This window comes from Puma concolor, chromosome C1 (assembly GCF_028749965.1).
Source record: "Puma concolor isolate L17-30 chromosome C1, mPumCon1.1.hap2, whole genome shotgun sequence".
NCBI lineage: Eukaryota > Metazoa > Chordata > Mammalia > Carnivora > Felidae > Puma > Puma concolor.
Window position 1 is genome coordinate 104,880,193 of NC_141674.1, and position 24,664 is coordinate 104,904,856.

The 24,664-nt window shown below is 44.7% G+C and overlaps 2 protein-coding genes across 5 annotated transcripts; both read right to left on the minus strand.

Annotated features, from left to right (window-relative positions):
* Window positions 1–228: 228 nt before the first annotated feature.
* Window positions 229–4,428, minus strand: TXNIP (thioredoxin interacting protein). The gene is made up of 8 exons (XM_025912426.2): window positions 3,891–4,428; window positions 3,308–3,380; window positions 3,037–3,184; window positions 2,722–2,824; window positions 2,324–2,580; window positions 2,071–2,227; window positions 1,807–1,958; window positions 229–1,655 (listed from the first exon to the last, which is right to left on the minus strand). The coding sequence occupies exons 1-8, from the start codon at window positions 4,138–4,140 to the stop codon at window positions 1,620–1,622; spliced, it is 1,176 nt and encodes a 391-aa protein (XP_025768211.1). The 5' UTR covers window positions 4,141–4,428; the 3' UTR covers window positions 229–1,619.
* A 10,618-nt stretch (window positions 4,429–15,046) lies between these two features.
* HJV (hemojuvelin BMP co-receptor) lies at window positions 15,047–20,918 on the minus strand. 4 transcript variants are annotated; one of them, XM_086718051.1, is made up of 5 exons: window positions 20,729–20,916; window positions 19,238–19,409; window positions 18,830–18,866; window positions 18,246–18,342; window positions 15,047–17,784 (listed from the first exon to the last, which is right to left on the minus strand). In XM_086718051.1, exons 2-5 carry the CDS (start codon window positions 19,317–19,319, stop codon window positions 17,158–17,160), a joined length of 843 nt encoding a protein of 280 aa, XP_086574177.1. In that variant the 5' UTR covers window positions 19,320–19,409; window positions 20,729–20,916; the 3' UTR covers window positions 15,047–17,157. The 4 variants fall into 4 exon arrangements, with proteins under 4 accessions (XP_086574177.1, XP_025768219.1, XP_086574175.1 ...); XM_025912434.2 differs by having other exon boundaries at window positions 18,292–18,866; window positions 20,729–20,918; XM_086718049.1 differs by lacking the exon at window positions 19,238–19,409 and having other exon boundaries at window positions 18,292–18,866; window positions 20,729–20,918.
* Window positions 20,919–24,664: the final 3,746 nt, after the last annotated feature.

A 24,664-nucleotide genomic window follows, 5' to 3' on the forward strand; every position in this document is an offset into this window, starting at 1 on the left:
ACCAGAATATCCCACTACAGTTTTTAGTTAACTGGAAAGAAGACTAAATGTAGCTAAAATTCCTTCCTTTTGCACCCCAAACCCCACCCCTGGACTACAATCATTAGGGTCAATAGGGAAGCTTTTCTCCACAGGATTTCCAAAAATGGGAATCACTAAGTAGGGGTAAAGCTCCTTCAGGCACACTTTCCAGTAACTTCAAACACCACCTCACAGACAAGAAAACCATTTTTGCCATTAAAAAACTTTATTTTTATTTTTTACAAAGAACATCCCCCACTTGGGGTGAAAATATATCTGGTTAAGTACAAAATATAGTTTTTATCATACAAAAAGATAAACATTTACAAAACAAAAAAAATGAAACCGCTTTCAGCCCACATACTTTCTCAGAAGAAGGTGGAGCTCAGTGCTCTGACACAGGACAGTGAACAAAGTGCTAAGGCTGAGGGGTCCGACCAAGTGCTCAAGGGCTGCAGTTAGAGAGGACTGTCAACATGCCGGGTCTCCTAACACTGCAGGGAGCTCTGGGGGCTGTGGTGAAGGCGGCCTGCTCAGTTCTCATGGCAATGTCTGGAAGCTCTGATCACAGTGTTGGCGGCATCTTGATCTACAGTTCCTCGGAGGGTGTGGAGAAGTCACAGTGGGCGACGCTGATAGCAGCAACCCTTCTCACATAATTAAGAGTGTTAGAATTACAGAATTCTGTACACTGGGACAAAGCCTCAAAAGTGAGGAATAACACTTTTTTTTGTCATTGTGCTTAGCCCTAGAGACGTAGTAGACCAGTTTTAGCTTACATTTGAGATAGGGAAAAAAATTTTTTTCGAAAGGAACTAAAGTGCCAAGAATTATCACCTCAGAAGCAAGTCCAAGGAGTCACATGAAAAGAAAAACACATTCTCCCATATGAAAATGTTTGCAACAGGAGAATACAGTGCAATAGGCTCAAAAAATGGCTTTTAAGACCTTTGGTGGGGCATGGTTACAACTGCGTTAAGCCAGATTAAAGTACATTCGAAGCAAAGACAACCTTAGAGCTTCTTTTTAATTCACATGGGAAGCTCTTCTCCAGAAGTTCAAACCACATCAAGTTCTGGAAGGTTTTTCTTTCCTTTCTGCTGTAAGTGTAAAACAAAGGGCAACACTGATTTTAAGAACCTTCTTGTCCCAAAATTTTGGCCATAATTTTTTTTCCTTTTCCTAATTTGCTAAAGTGGCTCTGCTCCACATGGCACAAGAGTTCAAGATACAGAATCCCCTTCAAAAACCCCGGGGAAGACCATGTCAGGAGGCCATTTCTACCCCTTATTCAAACTTACTAAAAATGCCTTAATTTTCAAGATCTGAGAAAACAGGATGGGCCTGAATTTTTGTAGTGTGTTTTTAAACCCATCCAGCAAACACTCCCTATCACAACCTCTCCCTGGCTGAGGACGAGCGTGCACCATTTTAAGGCCCAGGAGGTCGCCTGCTGATCACCTCCTACACTGGGAGTCAGAGGCTGGGGTGGACCCATACCCCAATGGAGAGACTGTTGAGTCTCTGAAAAAGTAAGAGTCCAGGAAGAGAGGCAGAAAGAAATAAGTAAGTACAGCTGCTTCTTTTCTTCCACGTGTTCACTGCACATTGTTGTTGAGAATGCAGGGATCCACCTGGGGGTGGGGGAGGCAAGAAGGGAGAGAAAGAAAAGACCATTTTAGTTTGGGTCAGAACTGACAGAACCACCCAGTTTAGCAATACCTCCAACTCAACTTCCTATGGAAGGTTTAAGACAAAACGTAGTGCTAAAATGATAATTCTCACCTCTGTGTAGGTAGGTGGTGGCATGAACTGGAATTCGGGAGCGTACATAAAAATAGGGCTGTCTTGAGGACTGTCTGTGTCATCTAGCAGAGGAGTGGTGGGGCTCTCCAATCGGTGATCTTCAGGAATGATATCCATATAGCAAGGAGGAGCTAGAAAAAAATATAGGCATAAGAAGTCTGGCTGTGAAACACCTGACCATCACAATTTCACAAACCCAAGCAGGCCAAAGAGGAAGGATGGACATTATTAGGTCTGACTCACCTTCTGGGGTATCGGGGATGTTTAGATCTACCCAACTCATCTCAGAGCTGGTTCGGCTGGCCATGCTGGATGTCCGGCTGCTCAGACCTGACCGGCTACCAATTACGAGGGGCAGATCAAGGATGACTTTCTTGGAGCCGGGGACGCTGACATAGATCTAGAAAGGAAAAGGACAGTTTGTTAGATTACAGGTCTGGAGAAACCACTGCTATTTTGACAGAAGGATAATCTCTCTCTGACTCCACCCACTCACCAGTAAGGAGTATTCAACTCGAAGGATGTTGCAGCCCAGGATAGAAGGCCTAATCTTCTGCACCCGAAGGCTCTTGCCACGCCACGATGCACAGGTTCCTGAGATGATATGATTGCCTCTGACCGATGACAGCTTCTGCGTCAACACTTTGGTTTGGCCATTGGCAAGGTAAGTGTGGCGGGCTACTATGGCAGCTTTGGGGACCACGATGCGGGAACATGTATTCTCAAAGTCAGCATGGATAGAAATCTCATCACCTAAAAAATGAGAAAGGTGAAAACTTATTAGCTGATGCTTGGTGCAATTAGTGACTTTTCTCCTATCCCTAGCCCCTCCCTCACTCCCAAAACCACAGTCCCTGTTTTATCAGTCTACCATTTTAAGTACTAGGTTTTTACCTTCACAGAATCCTTTTCTGTCAATTCGGGCAGAGACAGACACTCGCCCATCAGGAATGAACATGCAGGAAACTTTCTTCTCCTTTTTAGCAGACACAGGGGCCTATGTTGAATAGGAGTAAAAAGAGGTTTTGAGAATTCTAGAGATCCTTTTTTTTTTTTCTCCTTTCCACTTCCTTACCTAGAACAGGCAACTTTCCTTCCCACCTAGGTAATTTAGGACTGAATTCCCTGAAGTGCTTCAATCTAATGCCTAAGACACTTAATTTATCATCCCCGAAACCCAAGAGAATAGGACTTTAAAATGAACCTCACCATTAAATCAGGAGTATTGACATCCACTAGATCCATCACTTCGAAAATTTTCTTGGTCTCTTGAGTGGGCTGGCTGGGACGATCAAGAAAAGCCTTCACCCAGTAGTCTACACACCCATACTTTCCTTTGAAGGATGTTCCCAAAGGCCTGTCGGGGGGGAAAAAAAGAAGCGGTTAATCTACAAACGCTCTCCAAGAACAGGAAGTGACCAAAGGCTGGGAAGAGTGTGAGAGATTAAAAAGTCCAAAGATGCATTCAGCAGACACCTACCCCTGAGGAAGCTCAAAGCCGAACTTGTACTCGTATTTGTTTCCAGGTCTCATGATCACCATCTCATTCTCACCTGAAAAGAAGGAAAAGCGGGTAGCCCGTAAGTTTCTTGTTACACTTAAAATGCAGTTGTGCGATAAGGAGTTCCTGGGCAGCAAGCAAGCCTACTGTAGTTCCCCCACTCTTATCTGGCATATTCTTAAATGAGATTCTGACGCATTTTGTTGGGCAAAAAGTTACAAAGCCCTGCAGTGATGACAGGCTACTATCATCTCAAACAGGAAGCAAGCAAAGAATAAGCAACTTATGCATTAAAAAAAAAAATCCTTAAATAGCTAAGGCAACACCCCTCAGGATCACCTTCAGATCACAACACTGTAGGAAACTGTACAAATCACCATTTTTTAAGGAGTCTGCAAGTCAAAACTTAAAAAAAAAAAAAAAGAAAAAAAAAAAGGAAGCAACACGAAATTCAAGCCGCTCAACCCGAGCAACTTGGAATATTTAGCAAAAGCTCCAACTGTCCGTTTCAACTCTTCCCGAATCAGCTTCCACCCTCCCGGCAGACAACGGGGCCACTCACCTGTGGGCTCGTCTTCCAAGAGAAGCGTGTCTTCGTAGCGCAAGTACTCGGAGGTCTGTTTGCACTGCTGGGATCCCTGCATCCACAGGACCTTCGCCACTCCGCAAGCCAGGATCCTGACAGCTTTGACTCGAGTGACTTCACAAACCTCCACTACCACCCGGCCAGCCACCTTCTCCCCACTGCCGTACACCTTTTCAGGGTCGTTAAAGACCACCTCAAAAGATTTGATCTTCTTGAACATCACCATGATTGGACTGGGTTGGCTTAACAGTTAAAAAACGGGGGAGAGAAAGAACAACAGCAAAAGTCCCAAATCCAAAAATTACAGAAAATTAAGGTTATCTCACTCTCCAACTCTCCACTAAAATCTGATGGAGATGTCAGGAAAACGTAAGCTGCGGGTTATGCCAAGGAATTTCCAGAGAAAAATCAGCTTTTTTTCCCCCCTTTCCTCCAACAGCTGGAGGAGTGCTCCGGAGCTCGGCGAAGCCACTCACGAACCTGGGCCGAAGAGAGCAGTGTACAGTTGCTAGCGTGAGCCGGAAACTGTTTTATATAGTAGTCAGGCACCGCAGGGCCACGCGAGCGCTGGCCCGAAGGCTCGTGCTGCCCTCGTGCACAGCCCTCCCATTGGCTGCCCGGTCCTTGTTTACCGGGAGCCCAACCAATCGGCGAGGTCGCAGCGGCGCGTGGACACGGTGTGCGCCTGGCGGGGAAAATGGTTGTTGTGCGCCGCCGCCTCGCCGGGAGGAGGGGGCGGAGGGGCTGCGAGCGGCTGCCCTCCGGCCCAGAGGAAGCGGGGCCTCTCTGACCCTAGAATTTATCGCGGGCTGGTGGCCATCGGAGGGTGGGTGCAAATGCTTCTGGCCTGGGAGCGGCGTTTGCGGCAAAAGGAAAATGTGCTTAGGTGGGAATTTCATGCCTAGCCTTAGCCAGCGCAATTAATTTAGGGGCGACTGTTTATTCCCGGCTCACAAGTCGCAAGTCCTGTGAAAAACAATCCCTTCACTCCAAGAATACTTCAGATTTGGGGCGGAGGCCAGGGAGCGCTGGTGTTACAGTTCAGGAAGAGACCCTTTGTCCTTCTCTTGCCCCGCGGCTCTGTCAGCACCCAACCGACTGTGAAAGAAAAGGAGAACTTGCCACAAGTTGTAACCCCCCTTTCAGTCCTCAGTGGACAAAGGGTATGCTCGGCCTTCTTCCTGCCTCTCTAGCCCCTCGGAGCCCCGGAACTGCGTGCCTGCGCTGTTCTCACTCCCTGTACCCTCTATTCTGTTCTCTGTGTTCTCTGGAGCGTAGAAACAGGGCGTGTTCACATCCTGTTGGTTTTATCCACCCCCCCCCCCCCCCCCCCCCCCCCGTCTCTTCAGTTTCTGCCTGCAAAGTTGAGGAACATTTTGTTTATGTTCCCCCCGGTTACCTATTACTCCTTATTAAGGTGTGCTCTCTGGGCTCTGATTCTCTCTCACTCCCTACTTCTCAGGAAAGGAAAGGGGGGGGGGGGGGGGAAAGACGTTTCACTTGCTTCGCCTTCCTGAATTCCTTGCGCTCCTTCTTGTCTGCATCCCCTCTGAAACTCCTAAATCAAAGGTACGTTCCTAGATCTGTTGCTCACACTGTTCACAGCCTTGTAGTTAAAAGTTCTCTTGTTTGTAACCAAAGCGTCAGTGGAGAGATGGCTGTTTTCCTGCTTGAAGGCAGAGTGTTCCTATCTTTCAAAAATGTTCTTCGAAGCCCTTCAGAAATCCCAGTAAGGAAACAAGACAAAAGGGTCACCGGGACACTATATGTTCAAGATAAAAGAGACCCTGACTCCTCACTCTGTGTCGTCCTTTGGCTGCCACATAGGTTTCCCCCCACCCCACCACTGGGCCATGAGATGACTTAGGAGGTGACTCCTGAGAAAGTACTCGAAAATGCAATCAGAAAGACTTGCAGCAATACAGGGATTTCCCCCCACACCTTTGCTTCGATTCCTGGGCCTCCCTCATGTCTGTGTTGAAGTATCAGGAGATTATGACCTCATTTTTTTTTTTTTTAAATGCTAGAAAGAGGAAGATAGTGCTTCCAAAACTGAGATGGGGAAGTAAATGAGAAACATTAGGATATACAGAAATCCTATTGTCAGCAAAAAGAAGGCTATTCATCGCTGTTAAGGATCCTTCTTTCCTTCCTCATACACCATAACTGGGTTGACACCCTAAGGCTAACAAGTTACAACTCAGCACCACTATTAAGCAAGCTCAACACTCAGGCATCAAAACTCTGTTGGAAATCACACACACCCCATCAACCCTCAGGAACAAAAAAGGGAACATGTTGATCCTTGGGGTGTGTGGGTTTGAGGTGGCACCCTGGTTTAGAAAGTTAATCAACAAGCGACTTGTTTTCCAGGCTGTCAACAATATTGATTGAATTATCAGGAGTAGGCAGGGTAGGACTCTCACCAAAATAATTTTAAAAATTCAAAACTGTGTCTTCTGGGAGAACTTTTAGTTTGATGGGTATGAAAGTGTACATAGATATGAAACATCAAAATGTTTAGGAAGAAATACATGAGCCAAGTGCGTGGTATGTAGCTACATAAATTCTGAGGGGCAAGGAGGAGAGGTGGGTAGAAATAGACCAGGATGTTGTTGATTCAGGGCGTGTTAGAGAAAAGGGAATGCTGGTATTTATTTGGGCACATCTGTGAAGGGCTGAATTTTTTGAGCTTTTAAAAATCTTCAAGCAATTCTCTCTTGCTCTAAGTTTCTCTCTTGGGCTCAGTTTTTTTTCTTTCTTTCCCAGTTTGCAGAACTCAGTACAGACCACTTGTTTGCGCTGTGCTGTGCTTGGGTTCCCTTCGGGGCCAAAAAACAATTTAGCCTTGGCAGTAAGCAGCTGCTGGCCAGGCCCCTGGCCAAGGCGTGTTCTGAAACGAAGCCCTCTTGGAAAGAGTTGTTTACGACCTTTCACCTTATAACCCGGTATTCTGATTAAAATCTGCTCCCTGAGTCTTCTTTCTCAGTTCCTGCATCAAAGAAAGAAAAATCTTGTAAGTTCCTGTCCCAAAAGCAGGGGGCATACAGTGGTGGGGTGCGGTGGCGCAGTGGGGGAGGGGAGGGCAAGTCTAGGAGGAACAGCAAAGTAGGGCTAAGTCCAGGAGTTTTGCAAGTTAGATCATCTTTACCTGCACCTTCCCCACCCTCTTAATCTCTGTGCCAATAAAAAGCCCAATGGTGATTGTTGTTTGTCTTACTGGCCTTAGTTGAGTAAAGCCAGAGCTCTCAGGGAGGGAAGTGCCCTTCCTACTCTGTTCCAGCCAGGGTCAAAGTGCTGGCTGCATTGCTCTCTTCCTTAACTTCTGGCCTGATAAACACTTAGAACCCTAAAGTTCCTAATGGAGGACAAATCCCTTTCTTTGTCACCTCTACTCTGTGAACTTGCCTTTACCCGTGTCCATCAGGCTTTCCTACTTTTTTCCCTCGGCAATGTTAGTTTAGAGGCAAATAAAGGCCCAAAGGAAGTGTGGGATTCCAGACTGCTCAACTGTGGAGCATGCCTCTGGGTCAGGAATAAGAATATATTAATAATTGTACAGCGTCTTGAGTTCAGAGTGCCTTTTTTTTTGTCATTTATCAAGCACCTGTCATGGACCAAGTCCTTAACATAGTTATTTCAATGACATTTTATTTGTAAGTGCATCTGTCATCTTGTTCCAGAAAGGACTTAAGGTTAGATTATTTCATTGAATTCTCACAATAACTCTGTGACTCAGGGTTGATTAAGTCAGGCTCAGAGGGTTAAGTAACTTGCCTTGAGGTCACAAATTTTGTAAATAGAGCCACATCTTGAACCCAAGTTTGTCTGGTCTAAAGTATTGAACTCTTTCAGTTTTCCTGCCTCTCAGTACCTTAACACATTGGTTGTAGTTTCTTTTGGTTTTTTAAGCTTATTTATTTTGAGAGACAGAGAGAGCGGCGGGGGGGAGGGGGGGGCAGGAGGGGCAGAGAGAGAGAGGGAGAGAGAGAATCCCAAGCAGGCTCCACACTGCCAGCGCAGAGCCCAGTGCGGGGCTCGAACTCAAGAGCCATGAGATCATGACCCTAGCTGAAACCAAGAGTCAGAAACTTGGTACTGAGTCACCCAAGTTCCCCAGTGCTTTAACCCATTGTATCTTGTATCTTGTTTAATCCTACTGTAAAGGATTCAGGGCAAGACTCATAACGTTTTAGAGTCAAAGGGGACTCTAGCAGTCTTTAAAAAACAAACAACAGTGACAAAACAAAAAACAAGACCGAGGACATAAAGCTAATAACTGGTGCAGCCATTCTCCAAACCCTGGATTCTAAACACTTAACGTAGAGCTCTTGTCTCTACGACGCTTGGTGAGGGTTCTTGTTTTTTTTAGTTTAGATTTAATTATTAAAAATTCCTGATCTGGGGGCACCTGGGTGGCCCAGTCGGTTAAGCATCCAACTCTTGATTTTGGTTTAGGTCATAATCTCATGGTTCATGGGATCAAGCCCCATACTGGGCTGGGCACTGACAGTATGGAACCTGCTTGGGATTCTCTCTCTCTCTCCCTCTCGCTCTGCCCGTCCCTTGTTCATGCTTGCTGTCTCCTTCTCTCTCACAATAAAATTAAAATAATAAAATAAATAAAATAAAATAAAATAAAATAAAATAAAATAAAATAAAATAAAATAAATACAAAACGTTTTCTTCAAGGTTTCCAGAGTGGTTTTTTTTGGCCTTATTGTCTTTGACTGCTGTATAATTTGAAAACTGCCATCTTTTAAAACTTTAAGAGTTCATCTTGACTTTTAGACTTTCTCCTTTTCTGGCAACTTTTTTTTTTTTTTATTTCTTTTTAATGCTCATTTATTTTTGAGAGAGACAGAGACAGAGTGTGAGCAAGGGTGGGGCAGAGAGAGATAGAGGAAGACACAGAATGTGAAGCAGGCTCCAGGCTCTGAGCTGCCAGCACAGAGCCCGACACAGGGCTCAAACCCACGAACCGTAAGATGGTGACCTGAGCCGAAGTCAGACCCTTAACTGACTGAGCTACCCAGGCGTCCCTCTGGCAATTTCTTTTTTCTCTGCCCCCTGAAAGCTTTTCTTGAGGACTTGTCCTTGGCCCTCTCCTTTTCTTCCTTTACATTTTGCTCCTCAATTTGCCCATCTGTATATCACTTGTGTCAAATTTATACTATGCCTTTAGCTTGTCTCCAGAGTTGCAGCTGGCATCTCAAATTCACCTTGTCCTGGGGCACCTGGGTGGCGCAGTCGGTTAAGCGTCCGACTTCAGCCAGGTCACGATCTCCCGGTCCGTGAGTTCGAGCCCCGCGTCAGGCTCTGGGCTGATGGCTCAGAGCCTGGAGCCTGTTTCTGATTCTGTGTCTCCCTCTCTCTCTGCCCCTCCCCCATTCATGCTCTGTCTCTCTCTGTCCCAAAAAATGAATAAACGTTGAAAAAAAAGATTTTTTTTTAAATAAAAAAAAATTCACCTTGTCCAGTGTAGAATTCATCATCTTGCCCCGCTGTGCTCAAATTCAGGTCTTCCCTTTAATACTTATAATGGAACCATTATATACTCATTCCCCAATGAACAAGGTTTCAAATCAAGGAATTGCTTTTGATTCCTACCTCTATAACAGTCCCCACATCCAATCAATTGCCAAATTCGGTAGAGGCCATCTTCCCAGTGTTTCTAGAATTTCCTTCTTATTTATTATTTCACTGACTGGCAGTCTGCTTCGTGTTCTTGTTACTTTTGCCTCGATTGTTTGAATACCTTGTAATGATCTTTCTGCTGTAATCTGTAGACCACGACTAGATTAATGTAACAGAATTTTATTCCTGTCTGTTTCTGTGATGCTCCAAGATTCATTGATTACTGAATCAAATCCAAATGCTTCAACCTGGCCTTCACAAATTGACCTCATCCCAGCTTTCCAGTCCATTTCTCACTACTTCCTCATGAATGTACCCTCTACCTCGGCCAAACCTGAGTACTCAGTGTTCCCCTGATACATCCTTCTCTGCCTCTGTGCCTTTGCTTATGCTTTTGTCTCTACCTGGAATACCTGATCTTCCTCCCCCACCTCTGAATTTTGAAGTCCTATCCACTCTTCCACAGACAGCCAAATGACTTTTCCTCTCTGAAACCTGTCTTGATTCCCAATCGCTTCATCTTTCACCTTACAACCACCCAGAATTTCGCTCTCTTTTGAATGCTCCATGGCACAAATGTTATTTATATTTCTCATACAAAACCTACATGTAAATTTCCTTTTCTGTCCTAGATAATGATTTCCTAGAGAGCAGGAACTCTGTCCTCTTTTATCTTTGAATCCTTCATAGCATCTAGCAGAGTACATTTCATAGAGTTAGTATATTATTGAATACAAATTTGAATTGATAGACTGGAGTGTACCTCTAGAATACAGTATACCACTAATCAGAACCTAGTATTGTTTCTTATCAGTGTTAGACTTTAAACTTCAGTTCTCTCTGCTATACTGTAACTTATATAACCAGTCCCTCCTCAAAGCCTATGGCCCAATCATGTGTCAGGGCAAGGGTGGTAAGGAAGTGAGAGGCGATGGTTTGTTTTTCTGGGGAGAAAACCGGGCTATGTTGATATTTATAAGCATGAAAGAGATGGGACATTGTGTGCTTAGCCGAACTTCCTCTTTTCTAAGAAATTTTTTCTTGCACAATTTGGTAATCCATTTGGCTCAGCTCTGCCACCCAGTGGGTGAACTAATGTACCGTCCAGATCTTTAGTCCAAGGATTGTCTCGAATGCACGGAAGCTTTTCTGAGACCTGAAACCCTGAGTAACAAAGATGATTCTTTGATTGTGAGAAGAAGGAACAGAGGAAGGAATATGATATTCGTGACTTAGAGGAAGAAACTGTATATTAAACCAGTTTTCTTTTTTTTTTATCCAGACCGACATTTAACAATACTTTGTTAACAGCATTTTAGAGTGTACATAGAGCTACTTATACATGTGCATTATTAAGCAATTGCATAAACATTTGATTCATTAAATAAGCAGGCAGATATTTTTCAGAAGAGAATATTATGATTCAGAGAGCTCAAGTGATTGCCTAGAGTCACACAGCGAGGATAAAATTCATATGACATATGGCTGAAAGATTTCTCAAGTAGTGCATCTCTGATCCTTAAAAAAAAAGAAAAGAAAATTCAGGGGGTACCTGGGTGGCTCAGTCGGTTGGGCACCTGGCTCTTGATTTCAGCTCAGGTCATAATCTCAAGGTTTGTGGGATCAGGCCCATGTTGGGCTCCACGCTGCTTGGGATTCTCTCTCTCTCTCTGCCCCTTCCATGCTCTTGCACACTCGCGTGTGCTCTCTTTCAAAATAAATAAACTTAAAAAAAGGAAAATTCATCTCCTTTGTAAAGATTTCTATGATTGCTACAAGCAGATTTAATTTCCACCTTCTTTGTATCCCTACAGTATGTTGGACATAAGATTCTGTATATTATGAATATTGATCATTTATCTTATAATTATCTGTTTGTCTGTTTCTTTCCCTCTAAACCAAGTTCCCCAAAGGTTGTCTTATGGGCTGCACAATTTAGGTGCTTCAACAATTCTAAGGAAGGTTAAAAATCAATCAATAGGATTATTTTAGCTTGATCAGCTAATGTGTACTATAAATAGCCCAACCCATTCCTTGTCTTTCTGGTTCTCATTTGTTCTCTAACACTGATGGTGTTCCCCTGAAGCTGTAGCCTTGGCTGTGGTGGATGCAGGGCTGTATCCTCCATGTAGAGAAAATAACACCATAGCAGAATATTTTCTGTTTCAGATGCTGTAGTTTTACCAAAGGGCCCTTCAATTCTTGGCTGGAGTGAGGTGGGGTGGGAGGGCAGAATGAAATAGCTGATCGATTTTTTTTTTAATCTGACAACTCATTTCTTGGAGGAGTTAAAGAAAAGTGCTATATCAAAGACTGTTACATGAAGATATGGAATATAAATACAGTGGAATATTACTCAGCCATAAAAAAAGAGATCTTGGGCGCCTGGGTGGCCCAGTCTGTCAAGCATCTGACTCTTGATTCAGGCTCAGGTCATGATCTTGCGGTTCACGAGATCAGGCCCTGTGTCTGGCTCTATGCTGCTAGTGCAGAGCCTGCTTGGGATTCTCTCTCTGTTCCTTCCCCACTTGTGTGAGCTTGCTCTCTCTCTCTCTCTCTCTCTCTGTCTGTCTGTCTGTCTCAAAAAATAAATAAAACTTAAAAAAAGAGAGATTTTGCCATCAGTGAAAACATAGATGGACCTACAGAGTATTATGCTAAGTGAAGTAAGTCAGAGAAAGACAAATACCATATGATGCCACTTATATGTGGAATCTAAAAACAAAACTAATGAATGAACAAACAAGGAGAAACAGACCCATAAATACAGATGGTTATAAAAGGGGAGGGGGTGGGGGACGGACAAAATGGGTGAAGGAGTGGGAGGTCCAGGCTTCCAGTTATAGAATGAATAAGTCACGGGGATGAAAGTACAGCTTAGGGAATATAGTCGATGATACTGTAATAGTGTTCTTTGGTGACAGGTGGTGACTACCCTTGTGTGAGCATAGCACTTACTTATTAACTTGCTGAACCACTATGTTGTACACCTGAAACTAAGACAACATTGTGTGTCAACTATACGTGTGTGTATGCATATATGTGTATGTATATATGTAAATACAAAATATTGGTTCTTTGAACCAATAGCAGACAATGATTCCAAAATCATTAGCCCTGTAGCAAAGGCAGAGTTCAGTTATCTTGCCAGATTTCTCTTTCACTTTCTCCAAGCCCACCCTCCATTCACAAGTTTTATCTCAGGAAACATATGTAACTTATTTCTTCCTATTGGGAAGGATGATGAATAATTTGGTTTGGGAGTAGGCAGAAAAATTGAGGAAGGCCTTTTATTTTCTAGTGGCTTTGCCTTCTTTCCTTTCCCTAGTGCTGGTACAGTTTCCTGGCACTGATTTTTGAGAACTGTAATTACTGGACCACAGAAATTATCTTATTGAGGGCTTACCAAAAAACATCAGTCCTCATGCCTCACTGAGGCGTTCAGTAGAGTCTCTTCCAATTCTTGTAGCCTGTTTATCTAGTATTTACTTTATATTTCTAGGTGATATGTTTCTTCTTTCCATTCTTAATTTAGAAATAGTAGACATAGCGTTGACTTTTTTGTTACAGTAATTGAAATGTCAGCTTTCACATCATGTTGTATACCTGCCTTCTCTTTCCTTTCACCTCATCCTCCTAATATGTATATCACAGTTTTGGCTGTATCAACAGCCAGTGTTTACATTATTGCCTCTGCGTAAATAATATCCTCTGTGGACCCAGGTAGTATATTTTCATTGTTTCATGTCTTGAACAACCCTTTGTTTGTTGAAAAGTTATAATCATTTATTTAAACAATTTATTGGTTTAACTGTGTACCTATCTTCAGTTTATTCCTGAGATTCCTGAAATGCCTATTCTGTCAAATGTTTATTAGAATTTTTTCTCAAATGACCAACATACCTAATAATCTAAGAAATCCATTTTTCTTTCTCAGGGAGACTTGCCCCCGCCCCACCGAGTAATTCTTTCTAGTCACCACTGCCACCTGCTGACTGTTGTTGGAAGAGAAAGATGGAACTCTGAGGGGCAGGGCTGATGCTTTTAAGCCAGAAAATGGCCTTTTCTAAAGGTAGCTGACCTTTGGAATGACTTCATCTGAGGAAGGAATGAAATCATGAAATATTCTCTTTTCCTTGATCCATTATCCTCCTCTTTTCCTTTTCTAGAAGAAGAAAAGTCTGTTCTAATCTTCCTTAGGTTTTCTTTTTTGTTGTTCTGTTTTCTAATCTTTCTTTTGATACTGTGATCATTCTGAGCCTTTGTCTGATCCAACAAAGGAAAAGGGGAAGATGGGCTACCTGTTTTTAAGAAAAACTACAGCTTGAGGTGCCTGGGCGGCTCCGTGGGTTAAGTGTTTGACTCTTGATTCTTTGGTTCAGGTCATGATCTCACAGTTTGTGGGTTCAAGCCCCGCATTGGGCTCTGTGCTGATGGTGCAGAGCCTGCTTGGGATTCTCTCTCTCCCCTTCTCTCTGCCCCTCCCCTGCTCTCTCTTTCTTTCTCTCAAAAAATAAAATAAAATAATTTTTTTAATTACAGCTTTATTGGGTATACTTGATGTATAATAAACTACACATATTTAAAGTATATAATTTCATGGGTTTTGACATACATATACTCATGAGATTGCTGCCACAATCAGGTTAATGAACTCTCAAAATTTCCTCTTGCCCCCTTGTAAACCATCCCTTCCCCCTTCCCCCTTTTCACCCATTCCCAAACTATGTATTAGTTTGCATTTTCTAAAATTTTATAAAAATGGAAGCACACAGTATACACTCTTTTTTTGTTTGGCTTCTTTGCTTGCATGATTATCTTGAGATTCATCATGTTGTTATGTGTACTAGTTTATTTCACTTTATCGCTGACTGATATTCTGTTGTATGGATTAATACATCTGTGAATGGACATTTGGGTTGTCTCCAGTTTCTAATTTTGTTGGTTATTACAGAGAAAACTGTAACGAACATTTGTATGCAAGTCTTTGTGCTGACATGTTATCGTCATTTCTCTTGGGTCAATACCTAGGAGCGGAATGTTTAGATCATATGGTAGCTGTATGCTTGGCTTTAAAGAAATTGCCAAACTGTTTTTACAAAGTGGTTGTACCATTTTACATTCGCACCAGCAGCTTGTGAGAGCTCCACTTCTTGCCAACACTTGATATGGTCAGTCTTGTCAATTTTAGCCATTCTAGTGGTTGAGTAGTGTTTTCTCATTGTGACTAATTTGATTTGCATTCCCTTCGTGACTAATGATGTTGAGCATCTTTTCATGTGCTTATTCCAAGCTACCCATTTTTAAATACTCCCTTGTAATAGGGCTAACCTTAAGTTTGGGCAAAGGAAACAGTGTTACATGACAGGTACCATGAAAGAATCTCATTTACCAGTTGGCTATGAAATTCTTGACTGACTTGAAATTCCCACACCTGAGAGATAAAGTTACTCTTTTGAGTTAAGAGAACCAATATAAGAAGCACTTTAAAAAAAAAATGTTTATTCATTTTTGAGAGACAGAGACAGAGCGCAAGCAGGGAGGGGCAGAGGGAAAGAGAGAGACACAGAACCTGAAGCACACGGGGCTCAAACCCATGAACCAGGAGATCATGGCCTGAACCGAAGTCGGACATTTAACCCACTAAGCCACCCAGGCACCCCAGGAACACTTTCTAAAAAAAGAGTTTTTGAGGGAAAATGCCTGTGTGATGGGACAGCCTTGGACACCACCATCTCCCCCATTCTCTTCCATTAGAACAGATGGTTTTCTAGATTCGCTACAGGTTTCAGAGAGTGTGAAGACTGTGATTTGAGGGAGTGGCAGAGTGGCTGTAGTGCTTAGAGGATACAGAGAGGAGGGAAGAGGGGATAAAGACATGCAAAAAGATTTGAACTGGCAAGCCAGATAACACACCCTGCCTGGTAAGCCCTGGGGGTATCCAGGGGGTTTATGGTCAGGTGGGTGATACTGAGAGAAGAGGAAGAGAAGCGTGAACAGTGAAGTCAATAGAACAACTTCTAGTCTCAGTTTTCTCTTCTACAAACTAGATCCCTTCAACTTTGGGCTTTTGTTCCTCCTCTCCCCAGCTCTCCCTTTGGGCTTCTGATGACAAAAGAAAAAAGTCGTCTGTGCCCTGTTGGCAGCCACATCTCCACTTCCTTGCCCACCTCCACACCCAGAATCTTTAATGGCCCTCTGTTTCCTTGACAACACAGCATAGTGGTTAAGAGTTAAGGCTCTGGAGCCCAACGCCTGGGTTCAACAATTATTGTCAATTAATTAATTACTGCTCTACCCTTTATTAGCTGTATGATTGTGGGCAAGTTGCTTAATCTTGTTGTACCTCAGTTTCCCTATATAAAAGTAAAGATGAGACTATTACCTTCCTTAGAGAGTTGTGAGAATTAAATGAATTTATGTTTTTAAAATGTTTAGAACATTGCCTGATAGGTTTTAAGCTCTAATAAATGTTAGCTATTAATTTAAACTCCTTGGACCCACTTTCAAGATGCCTGCTAATTTGGCCTCTGTCCATCTACTGTTCTATGCCTTTACTTCCTATCTATTTCATTTGAGTTTTGCTGGTTTCCTCACTGAATCATGAATCTATGCATAACTCCAGGTGGTTTCCATTGCCCCGGCAGGTCCTTAACAATTCAAATCCTACCCAGTCATCAAAGATCACTTCAAATCCCATCTCTTCTATTCCCTCTTCTTTATTATTTCCTTAGTTCGAATCAACTACCTTCCCATCTGAATTCATTGTACCACAGAATGTAGGGGATAACTGCACACTCATCACTCCTTCATGTGAATCAGTTGTGTCTCCCTAATAGCCTGTGAGCATCCTGAGGGCAGAAATAATATCTGATACTGCTGAGCTGTCTTTCAATGGAGTGAATACATTGCTTGTACTCCATTTCAAGCATGTGTAAAGAGATTCGGCATAGGCCACCGAAGAGGGTGTGAAGAATTCATAGCTTTAGTAACAGATCATTTAGGGGCGGGATGCCGGCTTCTTTCCTATCTGTGCCATCCTCCAAAGGGTCCAGACGATCCTCCTAAGATCCCGACGACCCCCACTTCACTTCTGAACCGAGAAAGCAGGACACATCTTACCCACTTATATTTGTCAAATAAATTCCATCTTTAATCATTTCCTCCTCTTTCCATTTTCCAAGAGAAAATATCATTAGATCTTTGAATCTCTCATAGATAGTGATCGCGTGTTCCTCTCTCAATTCTTTCCTCTGAAAAGTCTAAATCCTTAAGTTTTCTACTGATCATCAGGACCCCTATAACGTCGACAGTTGTTGGGGTGATTTCAGGAGTAGATGGAGTACAACAGTTCGCGGATCATGACTGGGACTGGGAAAATGGACAAAGAGCCCCCACAGAGGTCTAGATTGCAGAAGCTTTGCCCAGAACCCTTATTCCGTGATCATTTCAGCCCGGGACTGCAGCCTTATCTGACTCTGGTTAAATGGCATTATTTCACATGTCTGCTGGTGACCACTGTTTCCTTCCATGATTCTTTATGTTCTTCTCTGCCAGCCTCTATGCCCACATCATTTCCAACCCAATCATGGGGTTGCTGGCCACGTTACTGAATGCAAAGCCACAGAACAAAGAGCCCACTCCAAATGAGTGGGGCTAGGAGGGTTCCCGAGGAAAGAGGAACCCCGGCATCCGAGGGGAAGAGGTGCAGCTTTTCTAAGTCCGGCAGGAAGGCTCGGGCATCCTCCAAAGCCGCCTGAGCTGCCACAGTGAAGTTCGGGTCACCAGAGATCAAAACATCAAAGACACAGGAGTGGAAATAAGCGTCTTCAACTGGCAGCCCTTCCTTACACAGCCGTTTGGCGGTGTCAATGGTCAGAGCTCCCCGGCGGCTGCGCTCTGAGCGAGAGAGTCGCTGACTTGGGGGGCACCCCCCAACACAGAGCTGTAGGTCTTGCTCAGCTGAGAAGGCCCGGGCCACGTCCTCTGCTACCTTGATGGAGAAGGAGAGCTGCCCAGCTGTCTGCCGGATGATTATAGTTGTGCCAATATAGGCGGCTCGGATCTCCACGTGGTTCCCAGGGTTAGCAGTTCCAATGGACAGACTGGACCCCCCGGGTCGGTCACCTCCATTGATAGAGCCATCTTCAAAGGCTGCCGGAAGATTGTCCACCTCAGCCTGGTAGACCTTCTGATCAATGCATTCCTGCATGTTCTTAAATATAATGGTGAGCTGTGAGGGCAAGAGGGAAAACTGTTCATTTTGTGCTGAGTGCTCCCACCCCTCGGCAGTCAGGTCTCACCCACAGTCAGGGACTTGATCTCGGCAGAGACTCGAGGCTTGTCGTGGCCCTCGCTCACTCTGATCCCTTCTCTGGTACTCCAGTATTGCCCCATCCCTGCTCGACCCCTCCCCCTCCTTTTTGGCCTCAATCTCAGCAACTCAGGAGAAGACAAGGTTTCCCTTCGGTAACTTCTCAACCTAGGGCTCCTCAGCTCTCCTCTCAACGTTCTCTTGTGCCTTCTGGATTTGAGTGAAACTCCCAGCGAAGGAAAGTGACTTAAGGAAAGAGTGCTGGGGGTGGGGGGAGGGGGGGACGGTGGGGGGGGGGGCAGGAGATGTAGGGGAGGTGGAGGAGGAAAGGGAATAGCGAGCATTGCTGTGCCACAGTTGGGGGTGGGAGGGAGTGGTACCGTGGGCGACCATGAGAGGGTCTGGAGTTGCTGCTGAGTCCCTGACCTTCCGGGTGGCGGTGGCGTTGGCCCCCGATGCCACGGGGGAGCTGGTGGCCTGGACAAAAAGGAAGTCATTATCCAGCAGGGGCCAAGCTCCTTGAACACGGCACGTGTGAAAGTGGTGGTGAAAGCTGCGCACGTGGGGGTCCCCGAAGGAGGCGCAATGCAAGAAGCCCGGGGGACGCCCGTGCAGCCGGGAAAACTGGCCTTCATAGTCACAGGGGTCCGGGGCTGGGGGGCCGGAGGAGCGGGCGGGGCCTGCGCCTGGAAGGGCGGGGCCGCGGGCCGGGGGCGGGGCCGTGGGGCCCTGGCGGGAGCAGTTGTGCTGGATCATCAGGTCTTCGATCCCGTGCACCGCGGAATGGAAGGCCAGGTCCCCGCGGCAGGTGCGGGCGGTGCGTCGGGTGCAGAGAGCGTAGGAGCGGAGGGCTCGACAGAGGCCGCCTGAGCCCACCCCTCCACCTCGGCCCCCTCCTCCTGCTCCTCCTCGCAGGGCTCCCGGTGACCTCCCACCTCTAAGGCTCAGGGTGGACGATACATACTCAGCATTGCAGCGGAGGATCTTGCATTGAGAATGAGCTGAGGACAAAGGCAGAGGACTGTGAGACGGCCCCCGGGTCCCCCCCGTAACTCTCCCCAAACTGGTGAAGGGGATTCCAGCTGTTTCTAAAACCCAACTGATCTCCAGCCCCCAGCCCCCTAGTCCTGTGTTCACTCAGTCTTGCTAAAAACGTGTGAGCCCGTCAGATCTCTTCTCCCTGTGGATTAAGCGCTTTTCCAGGGCTCTTCCCCAAAGCGAATGGGAAATTAAAAAAATATCTGCTTGAGAGTCCGGCGAGTGACTGGAACCCCCCAGCGCCCGTCCTTTCTCCTCACACGGGGTCACCTGCCCACCCTTGCACAGCAGCGGACCCTCCAGGTTCCCCAGCCCTTCCCTAGCCCTTTCTTACCATGTCCACAGAGGAGCAGCAGGAGGGTGAGAGTGCTTAGAGTTGGGGGGCTGCCATGGGGGGACCGGCCTGGATCCCCCATACCTATCCGGCCAGGTCCCCCCAGGCTCCGGCTCTTTCCAGCTGATGACCCTCCTACCTAGTGAATTTTGACCGGACTTCCTGTAAGGGACTGAAAAAAGAAATTTGGCCGGGCATGGGAAGAGAGAAGAGTTGAAGGTCATTCAGGATGATGTGCAGAGAATCTGGGAAGATCAGGTAAAGGACTAGCGGCTGGAGTTTGGGGAGAATGGGTCTCCCCAAACAGTATGTGTGGCTGTGAAGCCTCTGTGCCCTGCTCTTGTGGCCACTTTCAGGTCCCTTATGCAATACCCTGAGGTGGGGGTGGAAGGAAGGTTGACTAGACTGCTGGTGGGGGGGGGGGGGGCGGGTAGAGCAGAGTCCACTGTATTGCCCCACGCTAAGCTATCAAACAGCAGAAGTGTCAAAAATAGAGGGATCGTGAGGATGGAACAGACTCCAGTCATCCCAGTGGGCTCCTCAATAAAATTAGGATCTGGAAATACTTCAGAAACATACCTCTTATTTGCCCTCCCCATCTGGGGAGGGGGGGCACCCTCCAGGGGTCATTCATTTCTCTTCCTCCTTTGTGTCAGAAGTTTTTGCAAGGAGTGAGGGTAGTACACACACATCTCTCTCTCTCTGGAACATCAGTATTCGGATGAAAAGGGACTGATCTCTTTTATCAACTGAGAGAGCTCAGACTATATAAAATCCTCTCTCATGGAATAGTGGGATGCAAACCAAGCATGCAAATCAATATTTGTTTGTGCTGAGTCCACAGTTCTTGTATTTTTTTTTTTTTTTTTTTTTTTTTTACTTTTCCAAACCTGACTGAAGAACCACTCTTTTCATTAATCTTCTCTGCAGAAGTTCTCAGGCCTCTGATGAGGACAGGCCTTGGGGAGGGGCTGAGTTTCTCCTGCCAAACTCCCCTTTCTCGGGGTAAGGATGTGGACTGAGGTAGGAGTCATGCAGGAGGGAGAAGAGGATGGTGAGACTACAGTGTGGGCATAAATAATTTACAAGAATAGCCCCCAGCCTCGGAAGGCCGATGTGAAGGGCACTGCGGAGTAGAAGCAGGGTAGAAGGGTATCAGCGACTAATCATCTGAGGCTAAATTTGGCTTTGGTGAGAAAACCACAGAATAGGGGATATGGGAAACTCCTAAAACTTCATCAGAAGTCTGAGGCAACAGGGTAAGGAAGGAGCTAAAACAGGCAGAGGAGAGGTGGAAGACTAAACTTCAAGAGGCCAGTGGGCAGCAGCCAGAAAGAAATAAGACAGGAGGAGAAATGGAGACAGGCACCTTGGTATGAAAGAGATCCTAGCTTCTGGCCCAGAGACATTCAAGTAGGTGTTGCAATTTTATGAAAGCCTAACTTCATTCCAAAAGCTTATTAAAGGAATTGCAATTTCATTTTGACTTACTGTTTCCAGGGGTCAAACATTACTCTGATATCCAATCCTCCAGCCATGACTGCCTACTCTGTCCGTCAGCTCCGGCCAGGGGTTCCCCCGTCTCTTTCTCCATGTCTCCCCCAGGTCCCCAGACCGGCTGCAATCTCACTGAGGTCAGGGAACCAGAGAAGGTTTGGTGTGGGGGGAAGGTGGAGTAAATGGCTGGCCAGAGTACTGGACAGCTGAGCGGGGGAGGGAGGTGGCTACTGAGTTGACTGTTTTAAAAATAGCTAAGTCCAAAATCCCAGGAACGTTAGTGGGGGTAGGGTATGGGGTGGGGGGAGAGTAGGAGGATTAGAAAGAATATGGAGTATAGGGTGCCAAGTGGGGAAGGGGGGGGAGAGAAATATCATAGGCAAGTCAGATATCCACTTGCAGGTTATGTGACTCCAGTCACTGCCTACTCCAGGCAGCCCTCCAGCATTCTCAGTAACCAGTTCCCGGCCTTTAAAAACTAGAGTGAGAAATTACATACTTTTCTTTCACCACCCTCATCTCTGCTATATTGAATATTGCATTTAGTTTCTACAGAACATATCTAGGAGGTAGCTGCCTTTAAATGAGGTCTATAGCAGAGGCAGTTCACAGCCCCTCCCCCTCTGCGCAGAGTATTTCAGAAGGACGAAAAAAGCCAGCTGTCCAGAGAAGAAATCTGAGCTCTGAGTTGCTTAGGACGAGGGTTTGTTTCAGTCGACTGGTCCAGATCCTTGCAGCTGTCTATCCCCCGACCTCCTCCATTTCATTCCCTTAGTTTATATAGCAATGCCGCTTCCCTCCCTCTCACTGATACAAGCACAAAACGTAAGCTCCTGAGTTGTTAGGGGAGGAGGCTAACATAGGCAAAGAGGGCAAGAAGGAATAGGGATAGAATTTTTTGAGGATTACTGATCCACAGGGGAGGGGGACTTGGAGAGAGAAACTGAGAGAAAAAGAGATTCAGAAAGATACTTTTGTGGAGTAACATAATCTTGTGACCTTTTAAGATATTGCAACCAAGGATTTAGCCATGTCATATTTTTGCAGCCCTAGGCATCTGGGGTCACCATCTCTTATACTTGCCAAGCGAAGTGAACACAAAGGCCGTCCAAATAGTGCTACTAAGGCATTTGATTAATTGATTTTGCATCTAATTCAGCATCTAGAGATCTACACAGTATTCTCTTTTTTATGCAGATATTTCTTTATTATTATTATTTTAAGTTTATTTTTGAGAGAGACAGACAGTGTGAGCAGGGGAGGGGCAAATAGAGAGAAAGAGAGAGAGAGGGAGAGAATCCCAAGCAGGCTTCACGATGCCAGCACAGAGCCCAATGTGGGGCTTGAACTCATGAAACCATGAGCTTATGACCCAGGCTGAAAACAAGAGTCTGATGCTTAACCAACTGAACCACCCAGGTGCCCCTATGCATATATTTCTGAAAAATTTAGATTTCTCTCAACTACATGAGTCCCTAGCCCAAGGATTTCATTACAAAAATGTAAAATGTCCCCAACCAAACTATTCAAGTGATTTTAAAACACAATCCCAAGTGGGATCCACTCTAAGGACAAAAAGAAATGCAAAAAGATTTTCAAGTAGTGATATTGTTGGTGGCAGTGTTGATATTGTTATTCTGCAACTATCACGGGTGAACTGCGGAATAAAACAAACCAGTATTAATGACAGTATCTTTGTGAACCAGGAGTTTTGGTGTAGGATAAAGAGATACAGATTTATCATTGATGAAGTTAAATAAAAATTCTGTAATTCTGAATTTAAATTGGAAATATAACTGTGAGCTCAAGGCATATTCTATCCTAAAACATTTCCTAGCTTTATGGTGAAAAGGCCTAGAAACAGTAACCCAGTAGCAATGACACCCCTACATTTGAACTGAGCTTTCTAAACACCATTTCGCACTGAAAGGAACTCCTTAGGGAAATGGATGATTTCAGGTATTGTCCAAGATAAGCAAGGTAGCCTTCAAAAACTATTAGGATTGGGGGCGCCTGGGTGGCTCAGTCGGCTAAGTGTCTGACTTCAGCTCAGGTCATGATCTCATGGTTCATGGGCCTGAGCCCCATGTCGGGCTCTGTGCAGACAGCCCAGAGCCTGAAGCCTGCTTCCGATTCTGTGTCTCCCTCTCTCTCTGGCCCTCCCCTGCTCATGCTCTGTCTCACTCTCTCTCAAAAATAAATAAACATTAAAAAAATTTTTTTTTTTTAACTATTAGGATTGTATCAAAAGGACTCAGAAGCAACTAGAGTAGGTCCACTGGCCAAAGATGGGACAATTTGAGTGTCAAAATGGATACTATTTGCATATTTGATATGTTCAACCATCATATTTGTAGCAAATATGTTTAAATCAATGAATTCCCAACGATACTTAAAAACACAAACTCATTACTGGAGAATGCTAGGGCTCAACTCAATATTTTGAAACCTGCTAGTAACTGGAAAGAACCAAGCATTCATCCTGTTTTTCCCGTGGGAATTCAAGATGAGGGGGAAATTTCTCTTTGTAGAAGTTTTCCAGCGAATAAATGAAGAAGGAATAGCATAATTACAAAATCACCATTTGGAATGAATGTATCTAGGCAATGATCAACCATTCAGCATGAAAGGAGAGACAAACATTATGTCCTCCAGAGCATGGGTGGAGTACAAAATGCCACCTATTGAAGCAGCCTTGCAAAAAAAAGCCCTTTCAGTCTGAATCTGATCTAGTGTAAAGATAACTACTAATTCACAGGGAATACAGGAGATATAAATGATACCTCTGAGGCGCAAATCCAGATTGTGGGAATACTCTGAAGGAAAATTACTTTGGCTTTCTAACAAGTTGAAGAAGAACGAAAAAGAAAAGGAGAGAGAACTCATGTATTAAAAGAGACTTAAGAGACATCAAACAGTTGCAGAGTGTAGATTTTATTGGATTCTAATGCAAGAAAGCAAATAAACAAAAATTATGAGACAATTGGGGAAATTTGAAGGCTAATGAACAGTTAATGGATACTTGATTTATAAAGTTGTCTGTGTGATAAGCAGTACTTTTAAAAAAGCAAATGCTTATCATTTATAGTTACATCTTGAAATATTTGCGGATGAAATGATAAGATAGCTGGAATGCTTATAGGTCGGGAGAAGTGATAAAATGAGATTGAAACATGAATTGATAATTGTTCAAAGTGGGTGGTGGATACTCAGGTATTCATTATACCAGACTCTTTCTTTTTGTAAATGTTTGAAAATTTCCATAATAAAGCTTTAAAAAAATTTTTTAATGTTTATTCATTTTTGAGAGACAGCCAGCAGAGGAGGGGCAGAGAGAGAAGGGGACACAGAATCTGAAGCAGAATCTGATCTGACAGCTCAGAGCCTTGACTCAGGGCTAGAACTCACCGACCAGACCACGAGATCATGACTTGAGCTGAAGTCAGATGTTTAACCGACTGAGCCACCCATGTGCCCCCATAATAGAACTTTAAAGTCAGAAATTATCTGTGAGCCCATTGAGTGTGTGTGTGTGTGTGTGTGTGTGTGTGTGTGTACTCAGTTGGTATTGGAGCAGTTTGACCATCATCCTTGTCAAAGCCTATTGACCAAACACCACCCAGAACAAACCTGTAGTCAAAAAAGTTGGGCTTACATGGCTTGCTGCAGCAAGGTAAGAGTGCTGTTATTATGGGATGGGCCTCTTCTAGAGTTCGGGCCTCTGTTGGATAACCTTTTTTTTTTTTTTAAACGCTTATTTTTCGAGAGACGGAGAGAGACAGCGAATGGGGAAAGGGCAGAGGGGCAGAGAAAGAGAGGGAGACACAGAATCCCGAAGCAAGCTTCAGGCTCTGAGCATAGAGCCCGACGCGGGGCTAGAACTCAAGGAGCAGACCGTGAGACCTGAGCCAAAGTCAGATGTTTAACCGA